Below are 20,010 nucleotides of genomic sequence, written 5' to 3' on the forward strand. Positions count from 1 at the left end.
TACGACGCCACTGCTTGACATGATGCTAACGGCAAGGTAAATTTACAGCCCACAGAATAGCAAGGGTGATTCATGAAGTAACAAGAGATCTAAGGACCAACAGTAATGATTTGTGGGGTTTAACGTCCCAAAACCACCATATGGTTATGAGAGACGCCGTAGTGGAGGACTCCAGAAATTTTGACCACCTGGGGTTCTTTAACGTGCACCCAAATCAAGGACCAACAGTAATACAGGATGATGAAGCTTGATTCAGAGTTACTCAATCAAATCTAGTTGCAAAACTCAGAGTTGCAAAATTCAATCTTCGACAAAGCAGTGCAGCTTAGCAAACTGATAGACACCTAGGAAGAATGACAGAAACCGACCCACATTGCTCCAGTCTTCAGTGACACTGTATCATTTATCCAAACGAGGGTTAGGAGTTGCATTGAAGAGTTTTGTGGCCGCAATATCATCTGCATAAAGTAAGCCGCAAACTTAGACACAGTGCTCGCGTCAGGAAACTTGCAGTTGTGTGGAACTGAAGTTTCCAATTGAAGACAGACAACCGATTAATGGCAGCAGTTCTTACTTTATATTTCTCGAACAAAATACGTTGTAAATAAACAACACTGCGCAAATGTATAGCAGCTGAGCCCCACAAGGCCAGCTTCACCGGCGATCTGCTTTGCCGACGCCTCTTCGGCCAGCCAGCAGGTGCTTGGGCCGGAGGCTAGGAATTGTGCGGTCGCCCTCTCCCTTTCTGGCCTGCCTGTTCATTGTCCGCTGAGCCTTCTTGTTCAGCTTCTTCACCTTTGTTCTCATCTGCAAATTCAACACCACAGCAATGATGAGAGACACGCACACACAAAGAGAAACACTACACCAGCGCACATGAGTAGCCGTGGAAAAATGACCCCAGAATTAGATGTTTATACAAATACTTGCAAGTCTCGAAATAAAAGGCTTAGAATTATCAAAAAATAAATAGTGATGCAATAAAATTGCAAATTCTGAGTAAGAAAAGTAGGAGGTGAAGATACGTGGTGGCTCTGTTGCCTTTACCTGAAAATTCATGTTCTTGTATTATTAACAAGTCAGGTTTATTTATCTTCGCACATAGCGTAACAGTTATTTTTACTACATTCGGAAGTCGATGGGTATAAAAACTGAAGGGGAGGAGGGGGGAGAGGAGACCTAATACTAAAACATATGTATATTAAGTGTTGAGTGCAGCATGAGCAAAAAAGACAAAATTTCAGGGGCGAAGCTCCTTAAGACCTCACGATGTCTGCTGTCTCCCGTCTGTCTTCATCTGTCTGACATTTCTGAACCATTTTCCATGTAACCTTCAACTTATAAGCAACAGAGGGCGTTGGTGGTAACCGTTTTGCATGTAACCTTCCACTTATAAGCAACAGAGGGCGCTTTGGTTAATTGTAGATGTGATGGCGCTGCTGTAAACGCTATATATATGACCACATTCCATACCACACACTCTCTTCTCTCATATGGATGAAGACGAACGCAGGAAAACGCGACGTGCTGAGTATCAGCGTCGCCGTTGATGGGAAGCTACCGCGGAGACAAAAGAGAAGGAAGCGGATGAAAAGCGGCGACGGCGACAACAAAGTTCTACACCACAACTAGGGCTAAGGAAGCAAAGGCTAAGCGGGAAAAACGCCAAGCTGACGCGCAGTTGAGACAACTCGAAGCGGATGCAAGGCGGCAATACCGACAAGAAAAATTCTACACCAGAGACGATAGCTAATGAAGCTGTGATTATGAAGTCAAAACGTAACCTGGAACTCGGAACATATGAGCTATAAAGAAGAATCACCGCTATATCACAATCGTTCTCGGCACTATATCCATGAATAAAAAATATATAAGTATCACAACCACAATCAGTCTCAGTACTATCTCAACTTTAATCACAATAATCACCTCCGAAAGCTTCGCCCCATATTTATCTTTAAGCAGCTTGAAATGCAGTGATTTTTTATGGAAACGTCGCAGGAAAGCTAGGCAAAATGCAAGGTTACAAAATGAAAGCAAGAAATGACATGGTACTATATAAATGAAATGATTATATGATAGCGCAAGTTGAAAAAACATGCTGGTGAAAATCTTTATCACACAGGTATCCATGAGTTTGAACAAAATGAATACAACAAAATCGAGACAAAAGTAGGCTTGTGCAAATATTCGAATGCTCCGAACACTCAAATGAATAGTACTGTAAACAAATTTGCTTCGATTCGAATTTGAATGGTTGAAAATTTTGAAGTATTCGGAATGAATGAATGTATGTTAGTGCGCATGCAAACCCCTGTGAAGGTCGTTTCACTGCAGTGAGGGAATGCTAGGCCCTGAAAGCATATAATCAAACGCGTAATAATTTGCATGCAACTTTTTGTAAAGGTGGCTTCACTGCATTAATGCAGTGCTAAGCCATGAACACCCCTCTAAAGGGGAAATCCACAGGGCCACCAAGCTTCACTTCATGGTTAGGCATGGTTAGATGAACATATTTTCCTCACATCAATTCATAATGTTTTAAGTTTAAAAGCTTGTTATTGTGGCTTATATGCTCTAAGTATAGTAAATTTTAAAACATAGCACATTTTACAGGTTGTCACTGGCATGCTAACGAAAGTCAAGTGTCCTGCTACCACTCAATTTCCAATTCTTTTGGACCAAGATATATGGCCTTGTTTCATGTATATATATATATATCTATATATATATATATTGTCGTGAGAGGAAACGATAGACAGGAACTTGAAGTGGAGGACTGTTTACTCAGCCACAGCTGCTATTCACTTCTTCTGGCCTGTGCTCGGCCGGAGCGGAGCACAGGCCAAAAGGGAGAACTTTAAATTCATAGATACCGTCCGGTGTAATAAACGCTGTTTTTTCTCGGTCCCGTTCATCTACTTCAATCTGCCAATATCCGCTACGGAGATCCATGGAAGAGAAGTAACGGGCGTGTCGCAGGGGATCCAAGGAGTCATCAATACGAGGAAGAGGATATACGTCTTTTTTCGTTATCATGTTCAGTTTGTAGTAGTCGACGCAGAATCGTAATGAACCATCTTTCTTTTTAACCAGAACAACTGGTGACGCCCAAGGACTAGTCGATGGTTGAATTACGTTGTCGTCGAGCATTTGTTTCACTTGATGACGGATAGCATCTTGCTCCTTCTGCGACACGCGGTAAGCATGTTGGCGCATGGGTTGCACGTTGGGCTCAGTGATAATTCTGTGCTTCATTAGAGGAGTCTGCCGGACTTTGGAAGTAGTGGCAAAACAGTCACTAAAGGATGAAAGGAGACTGAGGAGCCTTGCCCTCTTAGGTTCTTCCAACTGGCGATTGACGTTGAGGTGACTAGTCACGTCAGTATCGCAGCTGTTCTCAGTCGAGATCGTCGTAATCAAAGAGAAGGCGTCCAAATCATCCAATGCCTCCAAGTAAGCTATGGTTGTGCGTTTCGCAAAATGCCTGTGTTCGCCACCGAAGTTCGTAACTAAAACCGTAGTCTGGCCATTTCACAGTTGAACGAGGCTTCGAGCAATTGCCACTTCCCGATCAAGCAATAATGTCAGGTCACTTTCGGCGATGCCCGTAACCGACTGCTCCCGTGGACACTCAACAAGTACGAAGATACTACTGCGAGGTGGCAACGTGACGCAATCATCGACTACGCGTAAGGCCACGCCACGATGTTCGTTCTCGATGTCGGAATCTGGAGAAACACAGTTAACAAAACTGTTGAACAAATCACGCAGATTAATTATCGCTCCATACTCTTACAGAAAATGCATGCCCAAAATGACTGGCCGAGAACAATTGGGCAGCACAAGGAATGATGCTACAAAAGCCGACGCACAAATCTCAAGCCTGGTGGTGCACCTTCCCATAGGGGATACGAGGTGTCCTCCAGCGGTGATTAGTTGAGGGCCGTCCCACGTTGTCAGCAACTTGTGTAGACGGGCGGCCAATGAAGCACTCATCACCGAGTAATCAGCTCCCGTGTCGACAAGCACAGTCACTGGATAACAGTCGACAGAAACGGTAATGGCAGTGGACGTTCTGTTGGCGGTTTCACAAACAGGCTTTAACGGCATGTTGTAAGGCAGCGGCGGAGGGTATTTGTCGGTTCGCGTGACAGCGGCCTCACCTCCGGAGGTCGCCGTTTTCAGTTTCCCCAGCGTGGGCTTGCGCCACTGACACCAGGGGACCCAAAGGCGGGTCGGGCGCGGTGCGTTGATGTGGACGGACAGGGTAATGGTGACCGTGACTGTCGTCGTGGCAGGCCAGGAGCGTGATGACTACTTTCCAAGTAATCCGCAATTTCTTGTGGGCGCTCACCATAGCGTGGACAACGTGCATCTGGGTGGAATCCGTGTAGGCCTATTCGTCGGTAGTAACAGTCGCAGTACATGTGTCCAACTTCGCCACAATGGTAGCACAAAGGACGATTGTCGGGTGCACGCCAGACGGTGGACTTCCGCAAGCCAGGACGAAAATCGGCCTGAGAAGGCAGGCGATGGGCTGGACTTGGAAAGTGTCTTGGGGTCCCAGTAGGTGGATGAACAAAATGTGCCGTCGACGGCGTAGAGACGCGTAGGGCATCCGCGTAGGAAAGCGTGGGAGGTTTGACTTGCGATGGTGGTGCGGAGTGAACGAACTGCCTGATTTCGTCACGAACGACGTCTGTAAGAGCAGCGCTACTGGGAGGGGACGTTGCATGAAATTTCCGAAGTTCTTCGCGTACAACTTGCCGTATGAGTTCTGTGAGAACCTCCCTGTTATCACTTCCTGGTACAAGGGAGCACGCAGCGGACATGGCTGTCTGACGCTCATACTGCGACACCCGCTGCCGAAGCATGCGCTTCATAATTGTGGCCTCACGTATGAACTCGGACACAGTCGTAGGAGGGTTGCGCACAAGGCCCGCGAAAAGTTGCTTCTTAACGCCTCGCATTAGCTGGCGCACTTTCTTGTCTTCTGGCATGTGGGGGTCAGCCCGTCGAAACAATCGCGACATTTCTTCGACAAACATGGCGACGCTCTCGTTCGGCATTTGAAATCGTGAAGAAAGTGCCTGCTCTGCTCTCTCTTTCCGTTCGGGGTTACTGAACGCCTCGCGAAGCTGCCGATGGAATTCCTGCCAACTTGTGAATGAAGTTTCGTGGTTCTCATACCACACTCTTGCCGCGTCTAAGAGGGAGATATACACGTTCTTCAACTTCGGCGATTGTCCCAGTCGTTGATGGCAGCGACCCGGTCGAAATGGTCAAGCCAGTCTTCGACATCCTCACCGGCATCACCGTGGAATGGGTTGGGTGTGCGAGGCGTGTTGATGACACAGGGTACGCTAGCGAGTGGGTCATGCTCGGTTTGGGTTGCGGATGTGGCAAACATAGTCCTCACGGAACTTGCCAAGGGGCCGGGCCGTACTGTGGTGGTAGTCCTTGAAGGCGGCAGCTGCTTCGATAGATATCAGCAGATCCTGGTGCACTGGCGGTGGTTGCTTCTGGTTCAGGACCAGCAGGCATAAGGCGTTGCGGTACAGTACCCAGCACGTCCACCAGTCTGTCGCGATAGGAAACGATAGGCAGGAACTCGAAGTGGAGGACTGTTTACTCAGCCACAGCTGCTATTCACTTCTTCGCTCTCGTCTTCTGCCACCAACACAGCGTGGCAATATATATATATATATATATATATATATATATATATATATATATATATATATATAGCTCATCCCTTGACGTAGGGAGGACCCCTCCAGAAACTGTTGGAAAATAAATAGATTTGTACTTTTTGAAAACGCTTCCGTTGTGTTATACCCCATATTTTTTACGAATACAAACTGGCTTATTAGAATATTACTATCAGTGTGTGTGTGTGTGTGTATACACACACACACATACACACTAACAGGTAAACTTGGATATAACAAAATTGATGGATTTCCCCGGAAAAATTTGTTATAAAAAGGATTTTTTGTATGCAGGTTCGGTACGAAAATTCGGAAAATTAACGTGGAAATTGAACAAAAGAGGGACTGAAGGCGCAGCTAATTCAAAACACTTACTTTACAGTAGAAACTGCATTATTATTGCGATATCAATTTTATAGACAATCTCTGCAGATTTTTGCCGTCGCCGCTATGTTCCATAACAAGTCAAAGTTGATAACATGCCCCCGCACATCACAACTTTCACGAGCGGGTAAAAGTGCGCGAGCGCTCCTGAAGCAGAGATCAAATGAGTCAGCCTATCTCTATCGCCTGGAAAGTGCATAAGATAACATCTCCCGCATGTTAGAACTGCCGTCGAATGCTCACAGAAAGTGAACCACCAGTCTTGGAAACAACGCGGCAAGGAGGGGGGGGGGGAATCACTTAAGTAGCAATAATGAACTTGAATTGTAAGGGCGGTAGCGATCGCTGGCGGGCTTGCTATTTTGCGAGTATCAGTGTGGCTTGAATGCGAAGGAACTGTGTGAAAAGAGCACTTGTCCCTGGAGCGGCCACATTTGCTCACACCAGCGTATTGTAAAGGTTCCACGATATCGGATCCACAAGAATTGGCTGCCAGCCTTACTTCTTATAACATTACAATTTTTTGCAATTGCATTCATTGCATTGTATTCAACATGCCGTCGTGTTGTGAGAACTAATTGGCTAATTGCGAAAGCTACCAGCCTGCAAACTCGTGGCGTGGCACAAGACAGAAGCGCGTGACGAGTCAACTTTCGAAGATCCGTCTTCACCGTGGTCTCAGAGAGTTTATATCAGCGCCTAATCTGACATCCCTATGGAGGTGACGACACAGTTGTCCGATATTAAGAAAAGTCACAGTTTCGCTGCAAGGGCGAAGCAATAAATGCGATAGCAACAACTTGGAATGTAACACTAAGAATGGCAAGCACATCGAAACATGCAGCACGTTGCTCACACACAAATGACGCACAAAAACAACATACGCAGGATGAGAGCGAACTAAAAACATTTACCATTTCACACTCAACGCACTGTTAAGGCAAGAATGAGGCACGAAACGTAATTGCAGGTACAGATATGAGTGCGAACTAACAAGTGCCCTAGTTGTTACTTTGCTGTGTTTGTAAAGCACAACTCTTTTAGCAAACGACGCCTGTTCAGCGAGCGAAGCGATCTTTGTGTGCCCCCCGGCAAAACGCAATAGCTCCAGTGAAAGGCCGGCACATGATGCTCCCCACCGAAGGATAAGCGCGCATGCACAAGCATCTGCCCCCACCCCTCGAAGGGCAAAGTACGCGCGGGAGATAAGCGCATGTCGGCACATCGTGACGATGTGGGCTTCCAGAGCGGGCAGCTTTTTTCTTTCTTTCTTGAGTTTTCATATATATATAGATACGTTCACATATAGTACTACATATACGGTGAATGACGGCAGTGGCGGCGACGGTAAAAAACCAGCAGAGACTGTCTATATAATTGCTATCGCAATAAAAAAAAAAAGCAAAGCTGAACGTCATCGGGGGCGACACCATGTGCGAGCAGTGAAACTATGCACATGTGCATGAAACTACGCAGTGAAACTATGCACATGTGCTTAGTCCACGCCTACAGAACACGCCACACAATGCTATGCTCTTCACGCTCTGCGCTCTTCCAATAATAGCTTGCATACGGGTCCATATGCATACCATTGTTTCCTGTCCTTGTGTGGCATAAACTTTTGGACTTTGGCTAGTGTAAATGACAATGACTCTATGCAGACCCAAAAGCTTACTAGGCTGAAATGTTTTAAAGTAAACCTAATACAAGTCTGTTCTCGCCCGAATGCACGGTGCGATGCGTGGCTCCACCTCTCTGAGGAGATGCAACTTACTTGTACCGAATCTCGAGTACAGATAAACTGGTGTTAGCGTGTAAACATGAAAATCAAGTGTACAGTGCCATGTACCTGACTTTGGACATAACTGTTATTTGCCTTTGGAGTATCACTATTGAATATTGCACATAAAACATCCCAGTACGACAAGATACAGCTTTGGTGACATCGATAACGAACAAACAACCTAGAAGCAAGATAATTTAAAACTTGTTTGGGCCCTCCCATGTATAGGTAATGAGGTCCAGCAGAAAGAAAGAACACAGGCCAAATACCACAATGTTTTGAACTTTTGGCTAGATGCAAAGATGTATATGATCTCTCTCTCTTTTTTTTTCTCGTGAGAGAACCACAGTATTCTCAAATGTATTTTTCTGTGATCACGTTTGAGAGCCACAATATTTTGATTGAAATGCCCAAATAACGGAGCTGGCATTTGGTTAAAGGTCGATTGGAAGCCACAGACAACGGAAGCTAAAAGCATGTCACGCTTAACAAACAGATATAGTGTGGCATTGGTATATCATGTTCGAAATGTTTCCTAAAGTCACTCTCGCAAAATTTGACTGGCGTCATGTGGAAAAGCACATTGAGATCTGTAAAAATCTACTAACTGTCATGGAAGACAACATATTTCATTCCTTAATTACACATGCACTCCATAATAAAGTACCACTACTGTTGCTGACATTTAGAAACTAGGGACAACCAAAGGATTAAAGCAAACTCAAAGAAAATAATAATTTCACATGAAACAGTTCAAATCGCACATATCACATATTAAGAAAAATGAGCCTTCCTGTCATGACACAGCTAGCAAATTATTTTTACGAATTGGAATTAGGCATGCATGAAGGTCACTTTTTGTTTTGAAGTGGAACCAACTTTGAATGGTACCAATATCTGTACAGCAGTAAAGGTGTAAGTTGTAATTGGTGCAGCACGTCACGTTTTACAAGCTACATACCATACATAGTGCATATAAGCCTGTATAACATGTTTCTAAACTTAAAAATTTAATCTTATAATGTGGCTTTGCGACAGTACAAATTTCCATTGTATGGGTTACTTCATGGCATGTGTTCATTTCGAATACTCAGAAATTTCGAGTAATTCAAATTTGGGCCGAAGAGAATTTGAACATTGTAATATCCACTCGAACATTCACTTTTCCCTACTAAAAACCACACTGACCCTTATTCAGAGCTATAAAGAATGTTGCTCGGCCCTGTGAAACAATACTACTGCAAAGTTATGTTGCCCTGAATCCTATATATGAAAACTTCCGATAATTGTCACAAAATTTTGAGACCTCCTTGATAAGAGCCCACAATAATTTTTTTCCAGTCTGGTATGAGCCTAGTAGTTGCAGCCCTACTATGGCAAGGCTGTTGACACTTGGAAACAGAACGCATGCGGCTCACCTTGGCATCGCGGATACCCGATTGATCCCTTGGTGTCCTCGAGCTACTGCGCACACGACCTTCGCTGTCCTCCCGCTTCCTCTTCAAGGGTCTCGGTGTTCTCACTTCAGATGCAGCTCTCTTGAAGTGTGTCTGAATCGGGAAGAAAAAATGTTTATGACGCAAAGGGCTACCTACCATTAAAGAGCTCGCTTCACAGAATTTCCGTAGTCAGCGGCATCTCTGGTTGTGTGCCAAATGGCAGCATTAACAGTGAGTGAAAACACTATTAACATACACTAAAGATAGGAGCGGAATAGTGTTGGCAGTTTACGTCTCCACCAAGAAGCGATGGCTGGCTAGCGATTGGGAAGGCGTCTGCGTGCGAATAAATCAAATGTTTTAAGGAAACATCTTTTTTTTTACTTGTGCCCACTACAACTCTTGGATATGCAAGTGCGAATCCAAATGAGCACAAGAAAAAAGTTAAGAGAGAGTACAAGAAAGTTCAACTTATTTGGTCAACGTAGACTCTCTTTTATGGGTTAAATGGCTTCAAAAAAAAGTCATCCTCAGTCAAGACTAGATTCAATACAGTTCAGCAACAAACGAAAATGTCATCTTTCCAAAGATGATGAAAGCTTTAAATTAAGATTTCTATACGATGTGTACAGTCTGTCCCAGCAAAATCAGGCCAAGCTAATATTTAAAGTACTACAATGAGGCACTATGACATGACCAACAAGGTTTCTTGGTGGTGCCCTTGCAGATACTAATAAATATTCATTATCAGTGCTTAGTAATTTAAGAATATTAATTGTCAAATTAACTGCATAACTATAGACAGTTAAACATAAAATTCCAAATCGCATCAGGAAACGTCATGCTGAAAAATCACCTGTCTCCTGTGCGATTACCACAACTACTTTTTCTGTTTTTAAGTTTGTGAAGCAAAAGGCGAAAGAGGATGAGAAGTGTGTGCATGCTACCGTTGAGTGCATAAAAGGTGTTTACGCACATCACCCGCCCACACTTATCGCAGTTCGCAATGACCTATCACAGTACATTCTATGTTAACAGTGATCTTGCACTGAAGCTGCCACTTGATATTGTGTTTGAATGTGATAGCATTGAAGAGCTCATCCTGCAGAAATTCTGCTGTCAGGATCACTAACTGTGACCAAAAATTCTGAATAAATGCAAATAAACAAATATGTTCGGTTCAAGCAGGAATGTAAGCCAAGATGTTTGCATCGCAAGCAGGTGTTCTACCACAGAGCCACACCAAAGCTTGGAACTGCTTCGGAAACAATCGTTCACGAATGTCATGTAGAGAGAGGCGTCTCCTTTATGCATGTAAAAATGCACGGCAGAAGTGTAGAATCGCACCAGGTGTCACAACATGTGAAGTACGCAATGAGTGGCCAGCTGAGAGACTCGCCAGTATCAAAGCACGCAGACTTATTGATTAGTAAAGGTGAGCAAATATTCGAAAGTTTCGAATATTCATCAAAGATTGCACTTGCAATAATCGTATTCGTCTCGATAACCACATATTCGAAAATTTCGAATATTTAAACAAACTCGAATAGTCGATGTTCACAAATATTCGTTTGCATATGTCACTGTGAAAAAATCACAATTTTGTGCACTTGCAATAAGAGCCTCAATAGATCACGCAGTAATTACTACGACATCTGCGCGTGTGCGGTGATGCCTGCATGGAAATTCACGGGGGCGTGATGACGGCTATCGAAAAATGCGGCGGTACGACATTGCGACAAACCTACCAACCATAAACGTCTCAATCAATCTAAATCATGTACTGCCTTCCCGGCAGTACGTGTGGCTCGGTGATTTAGCGCACGACGTCTGCTGCCGCACCCTTGTGCGCGGGATCGCAAGTATGTATTGCTCGTGGAAACGAAGGCAACTCGCCGCGGCAGATTACTGATGACTCAGTAATCTTCACACCTTTACTGAGTTCCCTGATGCAAGCATGAATAAAAAAAAAAGTCAGTTTCACTGCAAGGGCGAAGCAATAAATGCGATACTAAAAATTAAATAACTCGGAATGTAACGCTGAGAAGGGCTAGCAGTTTTACAGCAGTGTCCTATGATCTTCTTCCACCAATATTCCGTCATATGATGGATGACGCGTCTAGAGGTTTTTAACTTCTCTTCCGCTACCCATGAAACATCATTCTTCAGGCGCAAAATGCGTAGCCAGACGTGAAGTAAGCGTACTTGTCTCCACAGTTCTGAACGCAGAATTTGGCAATACCGTATGACTCTTGCCAATCAAAAATAGTCAAGCGCGGTATTGCTATGCTCTGTCTGGGGTCTTCTCTCGAAAAATCATGCACGCACATGATGCAGACATCATTCGAGAACCAGATCCGGCGACTTGAAGCTGCGAAGTTCCCTGACTCGTGATTGACAGCTGTTTCCGAAGCGCTTTTGCTGAAAAGAAAAAGTGAAGGTACAGAGTGGCCACGGGGGAACAAGGAACTGAAACCGTAAGACCTGCAGTGATTCCTTATGTTCATAAGGTCTCCCACAACCTGAAAAAGGTAGCAGGCCGGTATGGGGTACCTGTCGCCTTTTTCGCGCCCGTAGAACTGGCTCAGCTGTGCCCGAGAACTGCTCGGGGGTTGGAGGCGAGCCGTCAGGGATGCGGCAAGAAACGTGGCACGATATACGGGAAATGTGCCAAAGGCGTTGTTTATGAGATTCCCTTTTCTTGTGGCAACTCGTACATCCGGACTACTGGGCGCTGCATTAATTAACGGGTTAGAAAGCATGAATTAAATTCAATGAAAGATGGCTTGGCGCATTTGCCTATGCATTGTAAAGCCTGCGGGTGTGCACCACGTTTTAACGAGGTTAAGATTCTAGGTGGAAAAAGGCATAAAACTGCGCGTGAGTTAATGGAAGCATATTACATTAAGAAGAAAAATGAAATTTGTATCAGCGAACCGTCGGTGACGTTGTACTTATCGGAGAAGAGATTGTTTGATAGCTGGATAGCGCAAGGCTGTGTGAAGACTGCGCATGTCTGTGTGTTGTTACTTAAGTCTGGATTTGCACCCAGTCTATTTTAGTTGGAAGTGCCGCTTGTGCTTGTAGTTTAGTGCTTCTTTACTTTGTGTGTGTTATTTTGCAGCCAAAGCATGTCAGTAAGCAAGTACCAATACACCGTCGATCAACCGAAAGCTCCGTGCCGTTCTTTTAGTTCTCCTGACAACGGGCGCATCAGGGTGCTCGAGGTGTACTGTATCGAAGGGCGAAAGGGTTTCAGGAGGATCGTGCAGCGCTCGTTGTCCCCAAGTGCTTGAGATCTGAGATTTTAAGGTACTGCCATGACGACACCACGGCAGGCCACTTAGGTGTCAAGCGCACATGGGAGAAAGTTCGTTGCCGATATTTCTGGCCGAAGATGTTCTCGTACGTAACCAAGTACATTCTCCTCACGATCGTGCTGCTATCAGCGCAACACAGCTTTCTTGATCGAAATATGGCGAGTGCACAGTCCTCGAGAAAGGAAACCGAAGCAAGTCAGATAACGAGTATTGCTGTCTAGTTAAAAAATGCTCCAAGTATTCCTATTTTTCTTAGTGGCTTGACCAGTTAAAACAGGGGAGAAAATGATCCATTAGAAACAGTGGAGAACAGGGGAGAAAAACTATAAAATTGTGGTTTTTCGAACCAATGTTGACAGTGTTGAAACCTGGATGAATTTTGATCATCTAGACTGCTTTAATAATCGCTTAGATTTAAGTAGACGGGTGTTAACTGTTACACAATCGAGCCAGTGGCCTCATACTCACTAGTCATCATGGAAGGTATGAAAGCTTTTTTTTAAGAGAAAGAAGATACAAAAGATTTGTTCAACATGTGGATTGAACCCAAGACATCATAGTTACAACCTCAACTATTACAGTCTATTGCTTTCTGGCAAGTATAGATGGTGACATTTTTTTTTTGTGAAATAACTTACTATAATAACAATTGTACTATGTATTTCCAACATAAATATATGATTGAGTGAAATATTACTGGTGAAAAAAAAAAACTTGCACCTCTTCATTATTCAATATTCGATTCAAAGCTATGTTCGTATTCGATTTGTATTAGAAAGTTTTGATATTCGCACACCCCTAACTATTAGTGATCTTTGTCAGCAACAGCTTAAACAAAGTATGCAATTCGTGGGCGCACAAGTTGCCTTTGTCGAGTTGTTAGAGGCCCTCTGCATGCCCTCTGTAACCTCGCCAGTGTTGCATACTTTCCAGTCGATGCTGAAATAAAGTTATTAATAGATGGGTGGTGCTTACTTAGCCAATTCATAAAGGAAAGAATTATAGTATAGTGAGCCCTTTGCAAATGTACTTCTAACGAGGCATTCCAGGTCAACTCGAAATGGTTAATATTACATGCACGAATAATTCTTTTCTCACAACACGGTATCAACTAAAAAGTAAAGTGGAACTAGCAATTGAAAAGGTGATGCAAAAAGGGCCCAATTATGCAATTGTGTTTTACTCAAAGAGTGTCCTCCAAGCTTTTTAACTCTGTATTGTGACCATAGTGATTTTCTATGTCATTACAGTCCACATGTTGACGTTCCAGCAGTTTATTTGCCATTCCGTGTTTTAGAACCACACGAACTTTGTCTATGCAGGCCGATGCTGTAATGAGACTATGGTGATGCAGTAATCACGTAAATAAAAAAAAAAGAGACCATTCTCCTTCGTGAAGATTTGTGACCAGTGGAGATGACAGCAGAAAGATCTCCCTTGGGAGCTGTCTAATAGACGCATAAGGATCGAATTTATAATTATGTTACGCATGACTTCTCGACACCCTCACCTTAGGCTGTGTGGGGATCTGAAGCGCGCACGCGACCATTTTGCGGGCATTCCGCCGTATGCCGCTCTCCTTTTCCCTTCCCGCGTTCTGGTAACGGCGCGTGGCGATAGGTGGCGCCACGCACAGCACGTGTTCTCGAAGGTTGCAAAAATCGGGAAACCGAGTCACGTGCGCACCGGAAAGGGTCTCTCATTTGTTGGTCTCTCCTCCCTTTGGGAACCGCTGGACTGTAGCCTGCCTGGGTGCCTTGGCATCTCCGGCAGGCGTGTTTACCTGATCTTAGCTTCGGTACCATACGCTAAGCCAACAGCAGTGCCTAGTGCTTGAAGTGGTCGCACCACACCAAGCCTCACTTGCCGTAGGCCTACGCGTACGAGGTTTGACCTAACTCTCGCGACCAGGCCCAGTGGCCATTGTGAGAGTGCGCAGCATAGCCGCGAGGGACCTTTTCCCAACCGGCGTGTCATAGCTCGCTACTGCCAGCTGCGACGTGCTCGCGGTTTCCCCTTATCGTGAATGTCCCCGTGCGGGAGCCTTTGCTCTCCGCGTCCCGGGAGCGGGCGTTGTACTGTTGTTCGGGGTGCCGCCAAAGGCAAAAAAATGTTTCGTGTATTTCTGTTAATTTAACACTGTCTGTTTTGCCATGCCACGCTAAACACTTTCTTAATGAGTAGGTGACGGAGACGCGACCCTGTGGCTCCCTAAGCCTGAACCCGCAGTGATCATCCGCTACGATGAGTAGCGAGGTCACCACAGCTGTTAGACGAATGTTTCCTTATCCTTGCTTATCGTGACATTATTTGGTAAGGTACAGAAATGTCAAATGCACCAATTCAAATGTTTTCATGTTTGGTTGACTCTCAGTAAATAGAAATCTCTTAAACTAAACTACTGCTTAAACGAAACTACTGCTTAAACGGAACTATTGCCTCTGCAGTGCTTGGTTTTGGGCTTGTATTCTGCACCCATGTTCTCCTCTCAATAAACGGAACTCCCGTTAAATGGAACATATTTTCCCAGTCCCTTCATGTTCCGTTTACTGAGAGTTTACTGTATACAGTGAAATCTCACTAGAACATACACACTTTAACGAACTTTCAAAAAATCCCACGCCGACTGCTAATAGTTTCACTTTAAAATTATTTCACTACTACGTACTTCAGAATACCGAACTTTTCAGAATAACAAGCGCTAATTTAGTTCCGCGTTATATTAACAACGCCTCAGTACTACGAACTCATGTTCTGAAATCCGTGGCGACCACCGGAGCGGTACCCAAGCAGACGACACAGCGAACGAACGCCTCGCTTCTTGGAAGACGCCGAACGCTGTGGAGGGGGAAAAAAAATGAAAGGACGATTTTCTTTTCCTTCTTTTTATTGAAATGCTGACACTGCAAGTTTACAAGCGCGGAGGAGAGGGCAACACGGGAGGGCAAGGCCAGCGAGGCAGAGGTACAGTGTACTAGAAGGAAAAGTCTGCCGTGCTGCGCCGGAAAAAGGGTCCTCCTAGAGATGATCGCTCCGCGTGCCACTAGAGAGTGCGGCTGACTAAAGGAGCGCTACGCTCGCTGCTGTGATGGCTCTGTGGTCGATTTGTGTAATGTTCAGTTTTTGTCGCAGCTTTTTATGTGATAAATGCCACTTAATGGTGAAATTCAGGCAATCTGCATAGGCACTAGCTGTTCTCTCACTATAACGAGCATACACAACAACACCCGACTACGATTCGGTGAGGTCGTTTACACCAGCCGAACTTGTTTCTTTTTGAAGCTACTAAATTTTATATGTAGTGATGTACTTTCAAATAGTGTTCGGTGAATTTCATTGTATTAACTTAAAGAGCTTAAATATATATTTTTTGCATACAAGTGTCTGTGTTTGGCCCTGTGTGTGTTGTATTTTTTTTTATTGCTTCGCATACTAAACGGCCGGGAAGTGTCGATCGAAGGCCTCTAATTCTTTCAGCTACAGTCGAGCCCGACTATATCGAATCCGTTTATATCAAATTATCCTGTATATCGAACAATTCCTAAACACGGTAAGTTTACATTTAGAATATATAGCAAAAGTTACTGTTTTATCGCACGAAAATAGCAACGACAACTGATATATCAAACTCCATGTGCCTCAAAAGTGCCCCAGCAAGTTTGCTTTCCCTCGCGGTGGCGAGGAAACCTACCGGCGCCACCCTAGAAAAAGTTGGTTAGACCCGGTTGTGCACGGGTGAACACCCCCCTCCAAGAAATGATCCTGGCCCGCTCGCAGCGCTTACAGCCAATCAGAGGCCGTCGTGCTTTCTTTGAGGCACGGAGGCGGTAGAAGTGAGCGCCATTTTTTCTTTCTTTATGCTTGTGTGCCTGCTGCTGCCGATTCAGCGTGGTCTATGGTGTTGCCCTTTGGTGCTCTGTGAACTGTATTGGCGCGCTGTCATCATGGCTCGCGCAAAAAGGCAAAATTTGCCGTTCGCCGCGAAACTCGAAATCCGCAATCGGGTTGAGCGTGGTGACAAAAAGTCCGACGTCGCCGCTGCGTACAAAATTCCAAGGAGCACCTTCAGTACTATCCTGAAGAACAAGGCAGACATCAGGGCCAAGTCGGACAAAAGGCCAGGTGCCTGTGGCGCCCGACGTGTGCGCGCTGCTGTGTACGAAGATGTTGAAGCGGCCGTTTACAAGTGGTTTGTAGACGTTCGGTTGCAAAACAACCCGGTGTCCGGCCCTATGATCGAGCAGAAAGCCAAGGACCTTGCTTTTCTGCTTGGCAGGAATGATTTCCAAGGCGGTTCAGGCTGGCTTCAGCGGTTCAAAGAATGGCACGACATCGTTGGCAAAGCTGTTACAGGTGAAAGCAGAGCGGCGAACCTGGACAGCGTAGAAAAATGGCTCGAAGAAAACAGGCGAGATATCGCAGCAAGATATAGAGCCCAAGATATCTTCAATGCGAATGAAACCGCTCTATTTTGGCAAATGTTGCCAAACAAGACACTTGCGTGTTGTGGCGACAAGACAAGCGGCGGCAAGGCAAACAAAGCTCGTGTGTCCGTACTGTTGATAGCTAATTTAGACGGATCGAAAAAGCTTCGACCTCTGGTTACCAGGAAAAGCACGGCACCGCGGTGTTTTCGAGATGCGCTGTCGCTTCCAGTTACCTACCGAGCAAACTCAAAAGCATGGATGACCGGGGAGCTTTTCAGCAGATGGCTATCGTCGTGGAATGATGATTTGGTAGGCGAAAATTGCAAGGTGTGCCTGCTCGTGGACAATTGTTCATCGCACCACTGCAGTACGACCTTCAGCAACATCGAACTGCATTTTTTGCCCCCTAACACTACGTCTGTACTGCAACCACTGGATCAAGGCGTTATACACGCAATGAAGGCCGGCTATCGGAAGCGCTTGGTGGAGAGGCTGCTGCAGAACCTTCGTGCCGGCAGGGAGCTTAAAATCGACTTGCTCGGAGCTATTTCTATATTGAGAGATCGTGGGCAGATGTCAAGATGGAGACGATCCAGAACTGCTTTAGGCAAGCTGGCTTCTGCATGCCTGGTGATGACACCCCAAATTCTGACAGCACTGAAGACACCGCAGGTGTTTTTGCCGAAGTTTGCCGAAGTTTTTGCCGAAGGAACGAGCTGGCAGAGTTCTCGAGTGCTATCGATGGATCGACATTCGACGAGTTCGTCAGTGCGGACGATGATGTCCCCATCATGGGCCAATCACAGGATGAGGATTACATTGCAAACGTCGCGCCGACCACGAGCCAGAGCGACAGCAATATGGAAATCGACGACAGCCTATTGCCTACATCTTCCAAAGTGATTAGTGCACTTGTGTTGGTCCAGTGCTATTGCTTGAATGTGGAAGGTTGCGGCCTCAGCTGCTTCGACTCGTTGGACAACGTGGAGGCGTGCGTGCTGTTGCAGGCAGCAAAATCGTTGACACAGAAAAAAATCCGGGACTATTTTGTTCCACAGTAGGGCACGCAAGTAAGCCACCATATTAATAAAGTACTTTTCTTCTAGTTTGTTATGTGTCTTTGTGTCAAAACCTATACCGAGCCTATATCGAATTATGCCATATATCGAACTAATAAACGTTTTTTGGCGAGTTCGATATACCCAGGTTCGACTGTACTGCCTCTACAGATAACTGCTCATTTTTTGCATTCATTCGACTCAAGCTAATTTTTACGCTGCTAAGCTTGGCTTTGGTTCTCAAAAGGTTACGTCGTATATTGCGACGACTTTGTTTTGTAAAGATCTTCTGAAATTGTCTTCTGGAAAGCTGATTGAGTATTAGCTTTCTCTGATATTTGCAGTGAACACAAGCGCTGAGGTTATTTAAAGCCTGCAGTTCTTCAAAGAGAACACCCCATTAAACGATGGGAATTCACCAGCTAAAGGCTCCATTCCCATGCCGGGACACAAAGTCAATTTGCTTACATTGTTTATCAGCAACTCTGCCTCTTCTCGTGCTACGAGTTCCTCTTGGTGCCTCTTCTTTCCTCTTATGAGAATTTTCAAGGGTTGCAGCACTTTCAGCAACTTGCTTATTCATCTGAATAAGCTTTTTCAATGCTACCTTGCTCTGTTCAACAGCGTCTGCTTTCAACTCGGCAAAAAGAAACGAGTCCCCAGACACACGGCAGGAAAATTTCCGACCACTCATTTGGAATCGTGAGCTTTGAAAATGACAGCCCTTGAAATTATTGGTCGCGAGCTTTATTAGCGGTACCGTCTCGGCCAACATAACTTGACATTCTTTGGCATTCCTGTTCAGGAACATCAACTGAACTGCCTTGATCAACGTCCTTCAACTCAACTTCTGACAACCTGTTGCCGTCACATCTTCGCTTCGGTTTGAGGAGAATCTCACTAAGGTTGCGATCCTTCCGTTTTTTTCGTCAGTGATATTGAAAGGTACTTGGGAGCATCAGGGAAAATTGTAGGAAAGGCATCTTTTGATAAGAGTGGTAGGTGTCTGGGGATCTCAATAACCTTAGCGTCGATAGTTGTCTTGAAAGTTCGCAGTATGAATGTTGCTTTGAAGTGTCACTCACAAACAGGGCTACTCTTGTCGAGGACTCGATCACCTCTCTTGAAGTTCCACGGCCATTCTTTCCGGCGATCAACTTCAACGGCACCCGAAATAAGGAGTGCGCTTCTTTACAGGAGCGGTAGCCGCTGTTACAATTTGGCACAAAGCAAAAGCTGTCTCGCTTGTCCCGCCATCTTCCAGCCATTTTTTCTCATTCTAGTAGACAAGTGCAAACACCACTGTAATTTCTTTACTCACGTACAGCAGAATCTTACGAGGAGCAGAGTTATTCAATGCGAGTAATATCGGCAACGACGAACTGGTCACGCCTAAACAGCCAAACTGACAGTGCAACATGTGTTGACACATGCACTCCTCTGGCTCGCAGCGTCCCCTAGCGCCTCCAGGCTGTACTCAACCTGCTTCATCGCTGCGGGAGCCCCCTCACCTCCATAGGAACATGCCTTGCACGGCACACTTCCCCTTCTAGTACACTGTAGAAGAGTGGGAGTTGCAGAGCGGGAAGCATGGGCATGGGTGCCAGAATTATGCGAGTGTGAGGATTACGCGAGTAAATACGGTAGTTTTAGCTTAAAATACTGTAGACGAGACAGCGCTAAATTTTTCACAACGAAAGCTACATGCCCCGTGAGTACTTGATAGCCGGCATTAAAGGTGGAACGCATTTTAGACTTACTTGCTAGAAGTTTTTCAATATGTCGCGAAGTCGCAACATGCGGCTGTAAAGGGTTAATGCGCATGTTTTCTCACTACATTATGTGCATTGTGTAGAAGAGTAAGAAAACCCCTTTTACTAGAGCT

At 45.2% G+C, this 20,010-nt stretch overlaps 1 protein-coding gene across 1 annotated transcript in view; it reads right to left on the reverse strand.

Moving 5' to 3' along the window:
• Window positions 1-554: 554 nt before the first annotated feature.
• Non1 (nucleolar GTP-binding protein 1) overlaps window positions 555-20,010 on the reverse strand; it is a 57,111-nt gene continuing 37,655 nt past the window's right edge. The window contains exons 16-17 of the mRNA XM_037423221.2: window positions 9,300-9,431; window positions 555-807 (exon numbers count right to left, since the gene is read on the reverse strand). Coding sequence (XP_037279118.2) covers window positions 655-807; window positions 9,300-9,431 — 285 coding nt within the window. The 3' untranslated portion in view covers window positions 555-654. The remainder of the gene's footprint in view (window positions 808-9,299; window positions 9,432-20,010) is intronic.

The sequence above is a fragment of the Rhipicephalus microplus genome, chromosome 4, assembly GCF_043290135.1.
Source record: "Rhipicephalus microplus isolate Deutch F79 chromosome 4, USDA_Rmic, whole genome shotgun sequence".
In the NCBI taxonomy this organism is placed as follows: Eukaryota; Metazoa; Arthropoda; class Arachnida; order Ixodida; family Ixodidae; genus Rhipicephalus; species Rhipicephalus microplus.